At 46.6% G+C, this 20,746-nt stretch overlaps 1 protein-coding gene across 1 annotated transcript in view; it reads right to left on the bottom strand.

The window, feature by feature from the left end:
* The window catches only part of LOC147900620 (U-box domain-containing protein 44-like), a 70,269-nt gene extending 52,607 nt beyond the window's left edge, over nt 1-17,662 (bottom strand). Inside the window, exon 1 of the mRNA XM_087375527.1 lies at nt 16,682-17,662. Coding sequence (XP_087231653.1) covers nt 16,682-17,323 — 642 coding nt within the window. The 5' untranslated portion in view covers nt 17,324-17,662. The remainder of the gene's footprint in view (nt 1-16,681) is intronic.
* Between the last annotated feature and the right edge of the window lie 3,084 nt (nt 17,663-20,746).

The raw sequence follows: 20,746 nt of genomic DNA, 5'->3' as shown, positions 1-20,746 counted from the left end.
GATTATCAAGTCTTAGTATCTTGAGTCTCACATGCACTAAGAAGAAGAAGAAGAAGAAGAATATATTATCGTCCTCTGAAGACCAAAAATCGGCCTATGGGACCTGAAACAATACAAAACCTTACATACATAAAGACTCCTCCCTCAAAGGGGAGGGTAATAAGAGAAACTACCTTTATGTCTAGGTGAGTTTCTGTGCTTGAAAAGCTTAGATACAAATGTTCCTAAAGCTGAGGGTGACGCCTTATGTAGCAAATCAGCCAGTCTGTTATGTCCCTCAAGAAGAGAGCTGAACTTTTTCCTAATGTGTGCATAGTAAGGGCATATCATTACCATGTGTTCTTCTGTTTCTGGCACTAAGGATTACCCTCAGACAAATGCAGGTCTCGTCCCATCAGCTGAGGATCAAGGCAAGCAGAGCCTAGGGAGTAGAGGATATGCAGGCTATGCACACTAGCAGAGGTAGAGACGGAGGAGCACTTCCTATGCACTTGCCGATATACTATGAGATTCGATGATGGTACCACTATCTCTTTCAGGAGGAACACGGTTTTGTGCCACTCTCCCAGCCAATCCACTTTCATGACCAGGTTTGCATTGGCCTCCATTTGATGGAGATGCGGCGACACAGAGAGACTTAACTACAGCAATCGGGCAGCAGGAGGTGATAGCTCTAGCTCATAAACAAGCTCAAATACAATGTTACAACAATTGCCTTGAATCAGCACAAGCAGATCTGAAAAGAACGCAGGCCAAAACTTCATGTAAAAATATATAGAATCAAGTACAAAAATGCCCTGTCATGTAGCACCTGCAGCACACATCTGCTCAGGTTAGGTACCAATACGGGCTCCATATGCTGCACCCTCTCCTGTAGCTCCACGTGTCTAAACAGGCTTCAGAGCCGCTCAAGGCACCCTTCTGGCTACACTATATGCTCTTGTGTTTTCCACTGGAATGCTCACAAAGTGCCCATACACACTGTACGGACCTGTACGGAATTTGCAGCAGCCTTTCTTCCAGCATTTCGATTCACCTTGGGGCTCATGCCAGCTGTATGGACAGATTTTTTATAGTTTTCTGTTGTTGCAGTACGGACAGCTTTACCTCATGAAGCGTGTCTTCATTTGCAGTGGTTTGCCTCGGGAAGCGTGTATTCATTTGCAGCCTTTGGGACTGCTATACATTTGCAGTTGAAAGCCTTGAGGCTTGTGCAGTCATTTGCATTCCCTTTGTCAATTGTGGTATTTGCTCTCCATTTGCATCAATGGCTAGCCACAAGGATGGTCTTTTTGGGATGATTGGGGCTGATGACAAGCTTGATGGCGCCTTGTGTGGTCATACATGATGGGACATGTTTTGGTTGCCAAGAATCTATGGCATATTGTTTCAGGTTCTGAGGCTAGGTCTACACGCACTACCACTTCTGGTGCAACACCTACTGCCTCTGGTTCTTCAGGTGATGGGTCTTCAGGTGCTAGTTCTAATGCTACTTCTAGGACACTTGCAGCTCCAACTACAAGTGCTTTGCCTCCTTCACAGGAGCAAATTCAGTGGGATGGCCGTGATGCCAAAGCACATGCCTTGATTGCTCTTTCAGTAAAACGGGTTATTATCGCTCATATCCGGTCTTGTAAGACAGCTTAGCAAGCATGGGATCAGCTTGCATCTTTGTATATCAGGTGCGGAATGAGGCGAGGGTTGCCTATCTCCACAAGCAATTGAAAGATTTGAAGCTTGATGAGGGTGGTAACATGGATGCCTATCTCACTAATGTGAAGAATTTGAAAGAGCAGTTGGCCAACATTGATGAGATTATGCCTGATTCTCAGCTTGTTTCTAATACCCTTGATGGGTTGCCTGATTCATTGAGGTTCGTTGTAAGGGGTGATGCCAATCATTTCTCATTTGACCAGCTGATTGCTCTTCTTCTTCAGGAGGAGCAAAGTCGTGTGAATCGCAATGCTTGTATGGCTAGTGATCAAGCATTTGCTGCCCATCAGAAACACAAAGGTAAAGGCAAGGTTTCAACTGGAAAACCCTCTCATTCCCATGCTGATCATTCACATGGTGCCTCTTCTTCAGGGGATAACAAACACTCTAGAACATGTGCTTTATGTTCCAAACATTCGTAAGAACCTCATTTCTATTTCAGCCATTGCTACATGTGGCTTTCCGATTCTTTTTTATGGTGTTAGGTGTGCAGTGTATGATGCTACACACATTATCTATAAGTCTTTATAGACTTGATGCTTATGACAGATGTTTGGATGATGATGCTGCACTTGCTGATGCACATGCCTTTGCTCTTGATTCTACCATGGCAAATACTCATTTGTGGCATGAGAGGTTTGGACACCTTAATTTTGGAGCCCTGGTGAATTTATATGAGGAGGATATGGTTGTTGATCTTCCCAAAATACACATGCCTACCAAACATGTTTGTGAACCATGCTTGCTTGGTAAGATGCACCGTGTTGTTAGAAATGACCCAACAAAGGGTACACGCAGCGGAAGACTTATATAATGCCCAGAAGCTCACACAGTGTGCGGTGTGGGTGTGGAATCACAAACTTCTTTACTTATGTGCATTCAATGGATGTGCAAACTCATCAATAGACAATGAACCAACCAGATAGAGAAACCACCAAAATATATATTTCCGTCCACAAATATGGACACAAAAAGAGACAGATCCAGAGTCCCACTAATGATGTGGTCCTCTGATCTTACCACAAGGTCCTACTTGCCGGCTATCTCTAGACTCGAGCCCGCGTGCTCCACCTCGAGCTTCTGTAGACTTTCCGTCCAGTGTGTTCTTCTCCACCTTACTGCCTGTGAATCAGCCTAGGTGGGCAGCCCCTGCCAAGCTTTGTCTGCAGCACACAGGTCCCCTTGGTCCTCCTGAATGTAGGCCCCAAGATAGCTGTTCCACTGCTCCAACCTGCTTGTGAATGGCTGCTCTAGAAGGTGTGATGATCTCAGCATCTCGCTGCCCTAGAAGACAGCCAAGGTCCAGCCCTTCCTGGCTAAGTCTGCAGCCCTTGTTGCACTCTCTCACCTCCTGTAGATAGGCCCAGAGAGTAGGCTTCCTGCTGCTCCTTTCTGCCCTGGAACTGCTGGCTGTTGGATAATGAAATGAGGCCAAGAGCCTCTCCTTATATAGGCCCCAAGGGCCCCTTGAAATAACCGACCAGTCTGTCCCCAATCTGGGCCGACTGGACAGACCAGGTTGGCTGGCCCAACCGACCTGGTTGGCTCAACCCAAACAGCCCTTTAAGGGCTCACAAAACTAGGCCTTTATGGCCCACACTTTTAGGGCTTGTGGCCCTCCAATCAAGGCAAGGGCCCAGCCCCTAGGTCAGCCCTATATAAGGCCTGGTTGGCTGCCTCAAAGCAGCCCAACCAGCCTCTCTCTTGTGGTCTGTCCTGCCTCTGCTGCGCCACTCGTATGCAGCGCCGTACTGTTCCGTACATTGCTGATGTCATCACGCCTTTCATAGGGTCCTGCTGCAGTCCACTAAGTGCCTCATGCCAGGCCTGATCCAAGACACTGTGTCCCTGCCATCTTCCTGCACATGAGCTGCTCCTGATGCAGCCTTTCATCCTTGGGATACCCCACCAACCATGAATGCTCCGGATCTGTCCCAGATCCACACATTCAGGTAATCTCTCTTTGGGCACATCCTGCCCTAGGTCTCCCTCCCCCACGCACTCCTCATTTGGGGGCTTACAGATGGGGAGGTGACCTTTCCAACACGTGTTGTGTTTCCCAAGGATGGGAGAGTTAGTTCTTCATGCAAGATTTATCTAGTTCATAGTGATGTTTGTGGACCCATGAGGGTTGCAGCTCTTGGGGGATTCTACTATTTTGTCACTTTTATTTATGACAAATCCAAATCTGAAGTTTCTTCATGCTTCAAGCACTTTATTGCCTTGGCTGAGAATGAGAGTGATCTGCATATTGCTCACCTTAATACAGACAGGGGCGGTGAATACATGTCGAAGGAGTTTGCTGTTTTTTTGGCTTCCCGTGGCATCAATCATCGATGCAAGGTGCCTTATACTCCTCAACAGAATCCCGTGGTTGAGCAAAAAAATAGATCAGTGATGGAAAAGGCCAAGTGCATGTTGAAAGGCAAACATTTGCCTAATAAGTTGTGGTTGGATGCGGCCATGTGTGCAAATTACATCTTGAATAGATGTCCTACAAAGGCATTGCAGACTATCACACCTTATGAGGCTCGGACGGCTCGTAAGCCTCGCATTTTCCACATGAGGACTTTTGGATGCTTAGCTTATGCTCATGTGCCTTCACAGAAATGCACCAGATGATAAAGCTGTCAAGTGCATTTTTCTTGGGTATAGTTCAGAGAGCAAGGGCTATAAGCTATATCAGCCCCGCACGGACAAGTGTTTTGTCAGTCGGGATGTTGTGTTTGATGAATCTTCCACTATGCCTTTGCTGGACTGTCAAAAACAGCCCGTTGTTGATGCCCCTGACATATTTGACAGCTTGATGCCTTTGTTTCCATCCGATGCTCGAGATGATGCTCCATCTGAGGTAGTACCTCCTCCATCTATTGGTCATTTGCAGCCACATGTGCAGCCCAAAATTCAGCCTGATATGCCTCTCATTGATATCATTTGCACAGGGCTCTTGACCAGGAAAGAGCAGAAATTCAAGAGCCCAAAAAGGTACCCCGTTGGCTCCTTGACACATTAAAAGACAGGAAACAAGATACTCCTTTGCCAACCTGTACGAGAGCAGCTGACCAGAAAGAGCATGCTAGTTTTGTTGCTTATGCTTTGGTTGCTACAGCATGCAATGAAGAGCCATTATGTCATCAAGATGCTTTTCAGAATGATTGCTGGATGAAGGCCATGCAAGCTGAATTAGATTCTATCCATCAAAATAACACTTGGTAGTTATATGATTTGCCTCCTGGCAAGAATGCCATTGGAACTAAGTGGGTTTACAAAATCAAACGGAAAGTTGATGGTTCAGTGGACTGTTACAAAGCCCGTCTTGTTGCTAAGGGCTATGCTCAGTAGCATGGCATCGACTTTGAGGAGACTTTTGGTCCCACTTCCAAAATCGCTACTATTCGCAATGTTATTGCCTTTACTGCCCACTTTCATTGGGAGATACATCAGCTTGATATCAAGACAGCTTTCCTTCATGGGCATTTGCAGAAAGAGGTCTATGTTTCCCAACCTCCTAGCTTTGAGGTTGAAGGTTCTGAAAGCAAGGTATGCAGCTGGAAAAAGGCCCTCTATGGATTGAAGCAGGCACCTTGGGCTTGGTATTTGAGGATTCATACTCATTTGCTCACACTTGGCTTTCAGAACAACCCTACAGAGGCTACCCTTTACATCCGCAAACGTGGGACAGATTTGCTGCTATTAGTCCTTTATGTGGATGACATGCTTGTGACTGGGACACATGCTCAGCAAATTACAGATTTTAAACTTGATTTGCAGCAGACATTTGCTATGGGTCTTCTGCACTACTATCTAGGCATCCAATTTGCTAGTAGTGAGGGGGGCATTTTAATGTCACAATCCAAGTACATTGGACAGCTTTTGCAGCGTTTTCAGTTTGAGGATTGCAAGCCAGTATCCACACCATTAGAGGCTGGTTTTCACTTCTCTTCTGAGGATGGCAACGGTACATGTGATGTCACTCTCTATCAACAGGCAGTTGGTTGTTTGACTTACCTATGCCATACGAGACTTGATCTACAGTATGCTGTCTCACAGTTGAGCAAATATATGCACAGCCCATCTATGCACCATTGGCATGCCGTGAAGCGTGTTTTCAGATATCTCAAAGGCACTCAGCATTTAGGCTTTCTTTATGGGGCTGATACTTCACTTGTCATGCATGGATTCACTGATAATGATTGGGCTGGTTGTTCGGACACTCGTGTGTCACATAGTGGCAAGTGTTTTATGCTTGGTACTTCATGTGTTTCTTGGTTCAACAAGAAGCAGAGTACAGTTGCTACTTCTAGCTGTGAAGCTGAGTACAGAGCAGCTTTTACAACTACATTGAAGTGTGTTTGGCTTCGGAAGCTACTTGCAAATCTTTGTGCATGCCAGACTGCTCCTACCGTCATCTTCACTGATAGTAAGAATGCTTTGGTTGTTGCACGGAATCCAATTTTCCATGCTCGCACAAAGCATATTGAGGTTCACTATCACTATGTCAGAGAGCGACTATCAGTAAGTGATATTGAGTTGTCTTATGTTCCCAATGAAGACAACTTGGCAGATCTTTTTACGAAGGCTCTATCTCGACCTAAGTTTGACGGTTTTCGGCAAGCTTTGAACTTATTACCTTTTTGTAACTTGATCTGTTGTACTCTATACAATCATAGGTTGCTATATCCCTACGGGACGAACATGTATAACCATGACATTAGATATTTAGGTATCCTGAGCCATGTCCAAGATACTTCAGCCCATACCATGGAGGGGGGTTTGTAGGCTATCTCATGGGCTATCCATAGATGCCACTTATTCCTTGGTATGTGCCTTGTAGGCCTAGTTATAGTCAGTTAGGACTCTTGGTATAGTTAGTTTATGTACCATCTAGGTCAATTAGGACACTTCGTCCAGTTAGGGCAGTTAGCCCTAGGGTTTTGTTATTTTGGCTCTCTCTTGAGCCTCTTCACTTGTACTTGTAGCATTTTGATCATAGCAGCTCGTTTTTTGCCCTCTATCACTCTTTTTCAGAGTTTCCATTTCTTGTCACACCCAACACACACCTCAATCACTGAATCCAATCTCAGAGCTACTATGTGTAACCACCAAAAACAACAACTCATTCTTAACCAAATGAGCTATCTAATCACTAGACTCTTCCACCTTGGGCTGGCCTTCCTCCTTTTCCTAAACCACCTTCTTCAATAGTAGCACTTTCTCTTCTTCTTGTTCTCATGTCAGTAGAGTTCCCATCAGCTGAAGAATATTTCTTGTTTGGCTTCCCCTTACGGGGCTTGCCTTTCCCATTATCCTTCCCTTTGCTCAAAGCGATTGCCAAATAAGTGCATTCGTATCACCACCTTTGTCCTGCAACTTCAACTCACTTCCTCCTGGAGCAACAGAAGACAAACCTCCTCGAAGGTGAGAGGCTTCTACCTTTGCCCATGTTGCAGCATGTGTGCTGCCCACATGGTAGCCTCTCTGTCCCTTCCATCTTTTGGTATGACTCCCCTCGTTTCTCCTCATATGGGAGTTCACGGGTGGGGAATTGACCTCTAAATTCCAACAGAATCAAGGACAAAGTTTACCCTGAATTGTACTACTACCTACTGCAGATCACCGCACAGGTGTGCGACCACCATGGGCTCCGTATCCTACACCCTCTGCTGTGGAACTTGTTAGGTTTTGTCATCTCCTGTCTGTCTACCAGGGAGGGAGTGCTTCTAGGTGGGTGTGCCCACCCAAAGAGAGCGGTAGTGTTTGAGTCATTTCTCTTCTGCGGGTTAGGAGTGGGTTTAGCGAGGGCATATGCCAAGATTAGTGGCTCAGTTACCAGGCTAGTTGAGGCTGGTTTAGAGCCTGGTTTGAGGCTAGTTTGAGGCCTGGTTGGGCTGGTTTGGGAACCTGACAAGGGTTGGGTCAGCCGACCTGACCAGGTCAACCAGACCAAGGTTGGGTCAGCTGACCAAACCTAGTCGGCCACATTGGCAGGCCTCTTGACCCGGTCATTTCGCCCGTACTTGTGCAGTCCCTAGCCTATGCTTGGCGAGTTGAGGGCGCAGTTTCCTGCCTATTTCTGGAGTGCAGTTCTACCTCAGTCTCCAGCCTACTAGTGTCGCAGTGCTGCCCTAGTGTTGTACTTGTTTTGTACAGGTTTTCTCAGCTACTGAGAAGAGTTTTCCCTAATATTCCTACGCAATTCCATCTCGTTGTTTCGCGTTTCTTTGCTGTCTCCATTCGCAGATCTGCTCTCTATTCTCTGTTTGCATATTCTGTTGAATTCTGACAGAACTCTCCCAAACTGTTACATGCCTCTCGAAGCCTTCAATAGATGCTCAAGGAAGATCCCTGCTGCTCACATATAGCCATATGCAATCCCAGTCGGTCTCCAACCATGTATTCATCTGCACAGTGGAATGCCTAGACTTGCTCTTGGTCGCAAATGACCTCCCAAATGAGGCCTTTTATAGGGCTGAATGCCCTCCATACATGGCCGACTCGCCTGCCCTCAAATCTGACCAGCTCCAAGGCCTGGCTGACTTACATCCAACCCCTTAAAAGACGACTCCAGTGAACCTAGCCAACCTGTGGGCCAACCCTCTTGGCCAATATAAGGCCCTCTTGTGGGTGCCTATTGTTGGGCTAACCTGGGCTAGGCTAATAGAAAATAAGAGGGAATGAATCACTCAAACCTCCACCCAAGATCTCTCCAACTCTTACACACTCTCAACTCAGATAGATGATCACAAATGCAACAAACACTCACTCAGAAATAAATATGGATGGAAAGAGAGAGAGAGTATATTCATCCACCGGATGGTGGGCAGAAAAATAGCTCCAAGGGAGCAGTACAAAACACAGCAAAGTGCTGGAGAATATTGATGGACTTTGTCTCTCACCAACTGCTCCAGATCTGAGTGCTGAACACAGCCTTGGAGAGGAGCTTTCAGTCTTGCACTAGATGCTGGAACCAATGGAGGAGTGAGCCTTTTATAGGCACTGCCCAGGCCCCTTCAGTTGACCGACCAACAGGGTCGGTACCCTGTCTGGTGGCCGACCACATGGGCCCTAGTAAACCGACCAGGGTTGCCCCTGGTCGGTGGCCCTGGTTGGGCCGACTTGGCCAGCCACAGGCCCCTATTTAAGGGCGCCCTGGTCGGCCAGTCAATGCTGCTCCTGGTGCCTCTATGTGAGGCCTAGAGCCCCTTTATTCCTGCTGTTGCAGACTGCAACCAGCCCGTGTGCTGGTTGCCTATGATGCCGGCCTGAGTCTCTCTCTCCCTAGCCCTCCTACCTCTCACTGCCCCTTGTCCCCTCAAATCGGGGGCTCACAGGTGGGCACAGTGAGTTTCTAACACCCACCCTCAATGTCACAACTGTGAGCCAATCCCCATTCGTTTGATGAGGTGCTCCATCTGTTCTCGAGGAAGTGCCTTCGTGAAGAGGTCGGACAAGTTGTCAGCGGTCGGGCAGTACATAAGCTCGATCACGTCGTCGATGATGAGCTCTCGAACAAAGTGGTAATGAACTTCGATGTGCTTGGTCCGCCCATGGTACACTGGATTCTTGGCAATGGCTATGCAACTCTGATTGTCGCACATCAGCACTGTTGCGTCCTCCTGACACACGTCCATGTCCTCCAGAATCCACCTCAACCACAGTGTCTCACAAGCTGATGTACACACCGCTCTGTACTCTGCCTCTGTAGATGAAAGAGCCACTGTGGGTTGCTTCTTACTCAGCCAAGAGATGGCACCAGATGCAAGTAAAAAACAATACCCTGTTGTTGATCTTCTGGTGTCAGCATCACCCGCCCAATCACTGTCACAGAACACGCCTAGTTTGATGCCCTTGGTGTAGGTGATCCCGTAGGTGCAAGTAATCTTTAGATACCTCAGCACCCGTAAACCTGCATCCCAACGACTCTTCCTGGGAGAAGCAGAGAACTCCAACTCTTACACACACTCAACTCAGATAGATGATCACAAATGCAACAAACACTCACTCAGAAATAAATATGGACGGAAAGAGAGAGAGAGAGTATATTCATCCACCGGATGGTGGGCAGAAAAATAGCTCCAAGGGAGCAGTACAAAACACAGCAAAGTGCTGGAGAATATTGCTGGACTCTCTCTCTCACCAACTGCTCCAGATCTGAGTGCTGAACACAGCCTTGGAGAGGAGCTTTCAGTCTTGCACTCGATGCTGGAACCAATGAAGGAGTGGGCCTTTTATAGGCACTGCCCAGGCCCCTTCAGTTGACCGACCAGCAGGGTCGATACCCTGTCTGGTGGCCAACCACATGGGCCCTAGTAAACCGACCAGGGTTGGCCCTGGTCTGTGGCCCTGGTTGGGCCGACTTGGCCAGCCACAGGCCCCTATTTAAGGGCGCCCTGGTCGGCCAGTCAATGCTGCTCCTGGTGCCTCTATGTGAGGCCTAGAGCCCCTTTATTCCTGCTGTTGCAGACTGCAACCAGCCCGTGTGCTGGTTGCCTATGATGCCGGCCTGAGTCTCTCTCTCCCCAGCCCTCCTACCTCTCACTGCCCCTTGTCCCCTCAAATCGGGGGCTCACAGGTGGGCACAGTGAGTTTCTAACATAGGCATCAGTGAATCTACCCCACTTAAGGGCTCATTGTTGGGCTCCACACCAGCCCCCCATGACCTCTCCCATTGGGCCCATGAGCAGCCCTAATTGAGGGGTCCAAATAAAGCCTAAGAAGGATGATCCTTTGCTGCCCATGTGGCGGCCTGGTTGCAAGGGAAAAAATAGGGGCCAAATTTTGCCCAAAGGCAAATCTGAAATTGGCTGGGCTAATATTTAGAGTTTCAAATTTGATAAATTCGCCCAAACATTAACACCAATTTTAGCCCCCTCCAAATACGCAAATCAATCGGCACAAGACATCCAAAGACATCTATAAGTTTGAATTTTGCAGATTCTATCTTGTTAAAAACTTGTGTATGAAGTTTAAGTATACTTACACCATTGAAGCCCTGGAAATGGTGGCATGGGCTAGTATTTGTAATTCTACATTGGAGAAAAATTTGCCCAATGACCTACACTTTTCACCTCATTTTTTTTACCCTGCTTGGTTCTTGCCCACATGGCATCCCTACATTGCACATTTCTCAGTCCCTTCCCATCGACACGTCTAACTCCTGACTCCTGATATGGTGGCTTACAAGTGCGGAGTTGACCTCTTTTTTCCAATAATGCTTCAGTCTGTACCAATCTCTAACTCATACTCCATCTTTGATGGCCTTCCCAAGCTTCATCCCTCTCGGTAAATATGGCATCATTCTCAGCATCATCTGAGCAACATAAACTGTCCTTCCTGTTAGAAATGACCCAACAGAGGGTATGCACAGCAGAATACTGATAAAATTGTCCGGGAGCTCACACAGTGTGGTGTGGGGTGTGGAATCACAAACTTCTTAAACTTATGTGCATAGATGTGCAAGCCAATAAATAGACAATGCTCAGAGACAAATATAGAAGCAATGCTTTATATTTCCGTCCATCCACAAAGTAGGACAGGATACAATACCAAAAGGTTCTCCTACTAGATGTCAAGCACTTCTAGATCTCTCAGCCCATGTGCTCCACCTCGAGCAAATGTAGACTCTCTGTCTAGAGTGATCCTCTCCACCTTGCTGTCTGGAAACCAGCCTAGGGCAGCCTCCCGTGAGCTAGGTCTGCAGCACAAGGTGTTTCTTTCTCCTCCTGAATGTAGGCCCAAAGGTAGCCCTGCTGCTGCTCCTTCTACTAGTGGATTGGCTGCTCCAGATGATGTGTAATGAGGGCATGGAAACCCACCTTTTATAGCCCCCAAGGGCTGCTGACAAAAACCGACCAGCCTGGCTCAATCTGGCCGACCTGGTCTGTCAAAAAACTGACTTGGTTGGCTGGTCCAACCAGCCCTATAAAAGGGCCTTTTGCAGGCCCTTTTGGGCTGCTGCTTTTGCCCCTTCCTGCACCTATTGCAAGCCTATTTGCAGGCCTTATGCCTGCCCATTTATTGCGCCAAGCAGGCCGCCATAGCCAGAGGCTGTTCCGTCCTTCTGTCAGGCCTGATGCAGGCCCCGAGCCTGCCCATATCCTCTGCCAGACAGTTTGCCACATAGCTGCCTCCAGCCTGCTCATCTGCAGCCTCTTTTGCAAGTCCATGGCCTGCCCTTTGCCTTGACAACTGCCCACATGGCAGCTCATGTGCTGCCCATGTGGCAGCCCCAATATCTCCAGGTCTACCTCCCTCATGATTTGACGGAGATTTCTAGAGGAACGGTCCCCCCCAACACTCACTGACACTCAGGTTTGGTCTGATTATGCATGCACGCTCTATGATATCCCAAATCAGCCAACCCCTAACCTATCACATATGCCACGCCCCACATCTTGCACCCTCTTCACTAGGGGGGGGGTAAAGGATGCCGTAATGAAACTTCATAATGGCCGAGCGAAGGATCATGAGGGACTATGCACTAAGTTCATTGCATATGGGATTAACCTCCTAGCCCCAATCTTGGCCAAGCTATTTAATGAAGCCGTTTGCTTGGGGTTTCCACGCACCTAGACCATCAACACTATCTCACCCATCCACAAGGCAGGGGATCCCATGAACCCAGAAAACTACAGCACCATTATGATTGGACATGTCATGTCCAAGATTTATGCATCAGTACTTGATTCTGAGGTCAGCAGATTTGCGGAGTGTCGAGGACTCGGAGCAGCAGGACAGGCCGGTTTCAAGCGGGATCATGGGACCATGGACCACATTCTCGTGCTCAGATGTATCATCGAGAAGGCGAGGGCACGGAAGCAGAGGGTTTACTGTTGCTTTGTGGACTTCCGCAAGGCATTTGACACCGTTCCGAGAGCCCGCCTCATACAACGCCTACAGGATCTAGGTTATGACCAGGAGATCATTTGGGCTGTCATGACACTTTATGAGCGAGTTTCACGCAGAGTCCGGACAAGATCTGGATGGACAGACGAGATCATGAGCACTATCGAGAAGGCGAGGGCACGAAAGCAGAGGGTTTATTGTTGCTTTGTGGACTTCCGCAAGGCATTTGACACCGTTTCGAGAGCCCGCCTCATACGACGCCTATAGGATCTGGGTTACGACAAGGAGATCATTTAGGCTGTCATGACACTTTATGAGCGAGTTTCAGGCAGAGTCTGGACAGGATCTGGATGGACAGACGAGATCATGAGCACTATCGGGGTCAAACAAGGGTGCCCATTATCACCTACCTTGTTTGGCCTCTACATTGACGAGCTCGAGACAGTGATGCAAGCACAGGGTGGGGTAGGCTGCTCTCTGGCGGGCATGCTGATCACTTTACGCAGATGACGTGGCTCTCTTGTCCTCCTCAGCAGAGGGGCTCTAGAGACACCTTGACGCACTTCAATCCTTTTGTGAGTCTCATGATTTGAAGGTCAACTTGGGTAAAACCAAGGTTATGATCTTCAATACATCTCGAGTCACCATGCGCGATGAGCATTTCGCATTTGATGGGTCCCCTGTTGAGGTAGTTTCATCATACACTTATCTGGGGGTCGTCTTTTTAGGACCCATCTTCACCATGAGACCCACGATGCAGGTACGCCTGAGCAAAGGATATGCTTCATTGGCTAGACTAGAGAGACAGTGCTTCCGCTCTCACTTTCAGGATCCCCAGACCAAAGGGCTTCTTTTTGACTCCTTGGTCCGCCCGGCAGGATGTATGGCAGTCCATCAGACTTGTCGGATACAAAGTGGGCCAGGGTGGAGCAGCTACAGGTTCTCATGTTATCACGGATGATCCATGGTAAGCAATCCATCCCTCACCAAATCATTCGAGCAGAGTTTGGGTCACCCCCATTACAGCTAGATGCTGCATTTCAAGTCAGTACATATATGTACCGAGTCAAGGAGTATGAGGATTACACATACGGGCGTAGCAGGATACCATGGCTAGCACTGTCCTCTTCTATGGCACTTGCAACAGGGGGAGATCAGAGGTGCTGGTATGCACGTACAGAGACATACTTTGCATGACTAGGGCTCCACATGGACAGACTACCTCCTTTCCATTACAGCATGGATGCTCCTTTCTCTCCCCTCCTATCACACGAGGTCAACCAGGTTATCCGTGAGGATCTACTACAGCTACACGCATTCCGGACTTGGTTGGGCCCGAGTGATCTCCTAGTGAAGCTGGGCTTCTACAGAGATCACTTCTTACATATCACAGTGAAGGGTTTCATTGATCCGCCAGGATACTCGCAGATTCACCTACCCCATTCACTGAGGATCTCCCTTGGGCAGTTCCGAGTCTCTTCACACAAACTTCATATCGAGAGCGGTAGACCAGAGCAGTTACCCAGGGAGAGGCACATATGCACACTGTGTGACATGCAAGAGGTTGAGACAAAGGAGCATTTCATCTTCAGGTGCCCTGTTTACTATGAGATCCGAGGGCGTTTCTACTGCCTCTTCAGAGATAGTTATGGGATGTTGGCATGTTTCCTCTCCTACCTAGACCAGCGATGTTTGGCTGGTTTCATTCATGAGGTTCTCAGACACCGCGATAGGATACTCCGAGCACGGAGACAGGAGCAGACTTCTCCCTCAACTGATACCTCTCAGAGCTCTATCACGGAGTTCTTTCAGCCAGATCACATAGACCCCCACGAGGCGAGACCTCGACATGACCGTGACCCCCAGAGCCTGTGACCTGATAGCTCAAACAGAGGGTTGACTCACAGATCATACTTAGGGACATCCCCTTCTTGTTTAGGGTCGGAGCCCGACCGACGGGGGTTACAATGACCTTGGTTAGACGCAAAGCTATGACCAAGAGACGTATCAGGACTGCACCCTTGAGGGGGCGACAGTGTTCTATTGCTGACCTCATGCCTCCACTTCCGCAGCCCCATTCATCCTGATGTCCTGCTACTGGCGATGATGATGATGATGGTTATGATGATGCCGACGATGATGCTGAGATTGATATATATAGTCAGGATATGACTATGTTGTACTTAGGACTTAGTACTGCCATTTTGCATTTTTCTGCATTCTGCATTGGTGTGGAGGCTCGTTTAGTAGCTCCACTACCACAGCTCATTGTATTAGGTTTTTCACAGTCTCATAGACCCATCGGTCTTCCGAAGACTTTAATAAACTTTCTTTCTTTCTTTCTTTCTTTCTCCTCATATGGGGGCTTACAGATGGGGAGGTGACCATTCCAACATTTCCCCCCCACAAAGTATCTTGGATGTTCAAATGTCCAAACATGTCAATATATTTCTTTTTCTTTTTCTTGTTCACCTTGTCAAAAGACAGAAGCATCATTATTTTTTTTCTTGTGGAGCTTGCCTTTCTTGCTTGTCCTTAGCTTTGCCTTTACCTTTGGTGATAGTATTAAATGCCTTTTCATTGCCGTCTTTCTCAAACAGGCTCTGCCTTGCTTCCTCCTGGATCAACAAGGGACTGAGCTCCTGAAAAGTCAACGGCTTAAAATCTCTCTACAACTACAAGGGTCCTCAGCAAGCGATTAAAGGTCTTTGGCAATTTACTGAGCATGAGTGACCAATTGATTACTACCTGTTTTCTGACCAATAGTGGCCAATTCATCTTTTAAACTCTTATCTTGACCAGCAGTTCAATTACCCAGTCACCTTCCTACATCTTCATCTGATTTTGAAGCGTTACTATCTGAACTGTCTCATAGAAGTCTGTAGAATGATCTTCAGCATCTCTGAGCACCCACTCTCTGATCACCCTTGAATTTGCAGCTTTAATAGCCTTGCCTGTCGCATCTACTTGATCTGCAGGCTGCTTCTCCACCTCTTCAGTGATCCCGGACTTTAATTTTCTGGATTGGATTGTCGTCCATCCAACATACCCACCTCACCAAACTTGGGAACAGCATGCATTATGACATGTCACACAATTACAAAGAGAATTCTCAAGCTAACTGATTTCTTTTCACACCCTACAGAGCAGAAGCCACCTTCATTTTTCAGTTGTTGAAGTTGATCTCTTGATCACCAAGGCCCACAACCTCCTTGTAGATCCTTAGCTCTAAGATCTCACTTCCTTTGCTCCAATGGCATATTGGTAAATCTAGGCATGTACCACAGACTAAGCTATCGCCATTTGCAATTGGTTACGCAAAATATCTGGATAGGATCTATAAAAATATATTTTTAGAGAGAGATCAACCCCATGCTGATCTATGGGAGATAGGATCCACCTTTATACATCTGATATGCAGGATGAGTGAGCTTGAGGTGCAAAAAAGCAGAGCAAAGAGAACTTGCCAGATGTGCCAGGGGGATATAGAGGACAAAAATCACACTCTGCTCGATTGTGGTGCATACCAGAGAAATACAGCATACAGACTCAATACCAAAGACCTACATAACCTCTTTGAGCAGTCAGTCAAGCATGCTCCAATGTCAACCAAATCTTCAAAACAATATTCCAGAGAGCACCAACACGGCTAGGCAGTTACTAGGCACAAACACATAGAACTTAGGTAGTTGACAGCTATGTATAGAGTAGCAACTTTAATCAACCTTTTAGTTCTCCTCGCCCAGACGCTCAATCCCCATCTCATACTCCCTCGTAGAGTCCTAGCTATGAGCTGTGACGTAAAAAGTGCTTCTTCTTCTTTCTCTCTACTCTGCTCTCTACTCTGTCACACACAAACCAGACAGATACTCATATACATATCCGTACATGTGTGTGTAAATGGAAAGAACGGTGGCAATGCACGAAGTCGCACCGTATGTATTTGTGAAATACAAATCCTGGGTTATAAACATGAGTCAGTGTATGCACAGACGTTTGTGCAAATTTTAGCACGTGTCAGGCAATTGCATGCATGTGTTTGCGGTGGTGGTGCATCTGCGTGAACCCGAAGATGTTTGAGATGATTGTATGATAGCTAAAGAGCGACACCACAATGTGAGACCTTGTTGTCATCGTCTTCGGCTGCAAGCACACGGAGTGTGGCAAGAGCTGAGCACCGGACTTGCTCCCCATTCTTCAGCCGCTCAGCAATGAAAGGTATTAAACCAGAAGTTCTCACTTTGCGTGCATTGACCTTATTGTTGAGAGAGAGAGTGTGTACTTCCTGTATACAATTCAATACTTCCTCCTCAGACCTGTCGGAAGCAATAAAAATCCTTGCATTGTCAATCCGTGCTGCCTCATTCCTTAGTGTCCATTCTTCAATCGTGTTCCGTAGAGCAATGCTGGGCTTCAGTACTGTACTGCCAAGTTTGATCCCCGCCACTGGGCACACGGGCGGCCTACCATTTTCTTTACACTCCTTGAACCAACACTCAATGGCACTTTTTTCGTACGTTTGGCCACTCTCTATAGCCACTGGATTTTGCATTACCTGCTTTGTGAGGGGGCAGACAAAGGACTCATAAACAGGTTCTAAGCGCTTATAGTCATTGAGACGAAGACTTCCTTCCGATTGTTGAATGGACGGCTCATGATTCGATGGCCAATTGTCGGTGATGTAACCGGAGTCGTTCGACCTTTGCAGGCCCAGTCGTTCATCCGTCGTCTTTGATGCGTTTTCGTGAGGGTTAGCTGGATCCATGGTTTAGTATTCGTCGGCGGGAGAGGAGTTGAGGCTAGCGATCCTGCATGACGGTCTAGAAAAATGAGAGGGTCGTCATGTTTAGTGCTTCAGCTACGAAGGACTGAGCAGCAGGCGAAGGGGAGTGCCATATGTGAGCTCCAAACCATCTCTCACTGTAGTATGCATGCCTTGTCTTGCAGAGAGTGGAGATTGCTGGCGAGCGCGGTGGCTATCAGAGCCGTTGAGAGAGAGGCGTTGATCGAGTGAGAATGGAGCTTGCCGTGAAAACCACGATTCGTCAGATTGGTTTACTTTGAAGGGGGATTTTGTCGATTGATTCTACATGTCGAGACCTTATGTTATGGTTTCGTACTAGGAATTAGGAAATTGGAATCCTAGCGTTCAAGAGAATCAAACGATTTGAGCCACTCGTTTTTAATGCACATCCCATTGATGTTATTCTACGCTTCAGCAGTTTTGAGATGGGCATATTTTTTAAAGTTTTTATTGTGAATTGTTGATTTGTCCACTTTGTGTTTTTTGTTTTTTATGATCTCCACCTATTCCTCCCTCTTTCTCTCTCTTTCTATTTGAAGGCCCCCTCCCCCTCTCTCTCTTTCCGCCTCTTCTCCTTCATGCACATTGAAGTAGTCTCTCTCTCTCTCTCTCTCTCTCTTCCAGGCTAAACATTTGAGGCAGGCCATTTGAATGCTTTATGAGCATTCATTTTGTTGACCTTAGGAAGCTAAATTTCACTTATTTTTAAAATATTTCTAGCTTTTTTGTGATTCGTCGAGGCTCCACTTTTTCTTCCCCCTTTCTCTCTTGTTTCTATTTTGGTCCCCCTTTTTCTTGGCCACTTAATGTCATTCCAACTTTTTCTTCCTTTTTTTATCTTTCCTATTGTGAATCCCTTCACGGCAGGCCACTTGAACCTGGTTCAACTTGTTTGTTCTAAGAAGTGTAGTGTACAACACTAATGAGCCACTAATAATATAATGGCTCCACTAATCTTAAAAATTCATGATCTACGTAATGAAGAATCGGATTTCGATAGGATTTGTTCTAGCAAGTAGGATTTGTTCTAGCAGGTCTGTGCATTCAAACATTACATTACATCAACAAAAGTTCTTGGATTTGGAAGATCCCTTTAAAAAATAATTGATAAGTTTAGCCTAAACTCCCTAATTTAATCTAATTAATCTAATCTAACCAAACCTAACTAACCCTCCCACCTCTCCACCCTCCGCTCAGCCTCACCACCCTGCTCTTCCTTCCTCCACCTCGCCGCCTGACCCCCTCTCACTCCCATCACTCACCCTACCTAGATCCTCTCTCACACCCTGTGCTCAGCCCCACCCTTGCATCGCTCCAACCCCCTTTCCATCTCCATCTATTGTTGCAGCTCCAACCCTGTAATATAGAGTGTCCTTCATTCCAAGCGGATAAAGCAGTAAGGGTGGACGGTGCCAGGACTCAAAAGGTGGAGGTGGTAGGGGACAGTAGAGGGGTGGAAGCGAGGATGAAGCGCAGGGGATGAAAGTAAGGGGGGTAGCTAAGCGTGGTCCTGGAGGGGGGCCATTACGGACTGCAAGCCAAGCAAACGGTGGTGGTGAGCTCAGAAATTTGGCTAAGGTAGCGCGAAGCTCAAGTAAAAAGGACCAATCAGAGTTGCAAAGGGGATGTAGGGAGCGTAGGCGAGTAGGGATCCGTGGGTTGGCAAGGAGCAAGCTCTCTTATGAGGTTGCAATGGCTGTTTGGAGATTTATGGGTGGAGCTTTAATTTTTGCCTAGAGTGATATATTGGATTCTTGGCAAATGCCTGAGCCAATTGATATCAGAGTGTATTGTTGTTGGCTTTGACTCATCATCAAAGTAATCTGTTTCTGACAATAGTCTTCTGAGCCATATAGCCACACATGCACCTATAGTGAGTGCTCTATATTCTACTTCAATCAAAGACAAAGAAACAGTTGGTTGCTTGTTTGACAACCATGATATAGCAACTTGACCAAGGAAAAATGCATATCCCCGTGTTGATATCTTGGTCTCATGATCTCCGGCATAGTCACTGTCACAGTATCCCATGCAACCATGGATGACTTCCTCTATATTCTATCCCAAACTGTCTTGTACCCCTGATGTATCTCAAGACTCTTTTGGCTGCATTCAAATGAGACTGTTTTGGATTTACCATAAACTGTGTAAGTGAACTTACTGCATAACAAATATCGAGCCGTGTGATAGTCAGATATATAAGAGATCCGACGAGTTGCCTGTAATACCTATCATTGACTGTAGGCTTTTCTGAATCTTTAGTAAGTTTCAATTTATGTTCCATGGGAGTAGCTGCAATCTTGCAATCTACCATATGAAACTTCTTCAAGAGACTGTCAACATACTTGAGTTGACTCATGAAGGTGCTGTCTGAATCTCTCCAGAACTCAATTCCAAGACAATAGTGCATAAGCTTTCATGTCGAACTCTGTAGATAAGTCATGTTTCAATTTCTTGATGAAGCTATCCTTGCTTCTGATCACATACAAATCATCTACCTACAAAAGTGCAATAGTAATGTCTTTCCCTTGAACTCTGTAGTAGAAAGTATGATCGACATTGGATTTCATGTGTCCCAGATCAGCAAAATACTTATCGATTCTAATGTACAAACTTTTGGGTGGTTGCTTTAAGCCTAAGAGACTTTTCTTGAGATGGCAACGCATCCAATTTCCTGCGATGATCATCATGTATGTGGGCATATGCTATGCAACCAAATATGCGGAGATGCCCAATGTGTGGCTTGTGTCCAGTGAATGCTTCATAAGGTGTCATACCCTATATCGGTTCGGTAGGAAGCCGATTAAGCATAAAGTTTGCAGTGGCTATTGCTTCTTCCCAAATACTGATTCGGAAGATGCTTCTCACTAAGAATTGCTCTAGCACTGTCTGCTAAAGTACCATTCTTCCTTTCAGCTCTTGCATTCTGCTGAGGAGTATCTGCGCAAGTGAATTGTCATCTAATGCCGTGACTTCTGCAAAAGTTCATGAATGCTGAAGACATCTATTCACCTCCTCTGTCTGATCTCATGACTTTGATCTTTCTGCATATCTGGTTTTCTACCATGGCTTTGAATTCTTGAAATCTCGAAGACTTCAGATTTCTCTTTCAAAAAGTAGACCCAACAGTATCTACTATAGTCTCATCGATGAAAGTCAAGTAGTAAAGTTCACCTCCTCTGTCTGATCTCATGACTTTGATCTTTCTACCTATCTAGTTTTCTACCATGGCTTTGAATTCTTGAAATCTGGAAAAGACTTTAGATTTCTCTTTCAGAAAGTAGACCCAACAATATCTGCAGCAGTCATCGATGAAAGTCAAGTCGTAAAGTGAACCATTGATGCTGCGGGTTTGGGCATAACCCCATACATCTATATGTATCA

Source organism: Dipteris shenzhenensis, chromosome 6 (assembly GCF_047967505.1).
Source record: "Dipteris shenzhenensis isolate YYH24624 ecotype China chromosome 6, Dip_SZ_1.0, whole genome shotgun sequence".
NCBI classification, from domain to species: Eukaryota; Viridiplantae; Streptophyta; class Polypodiopsida; order Gleicheniales; family Dipteridaceae; genus Dipteris; species Dipteris shenzhenensis.
Note: the sequence above shows the minus strand (reverse complement) of the source record. Positions and strands in the feature narration are given on the sequence as shown.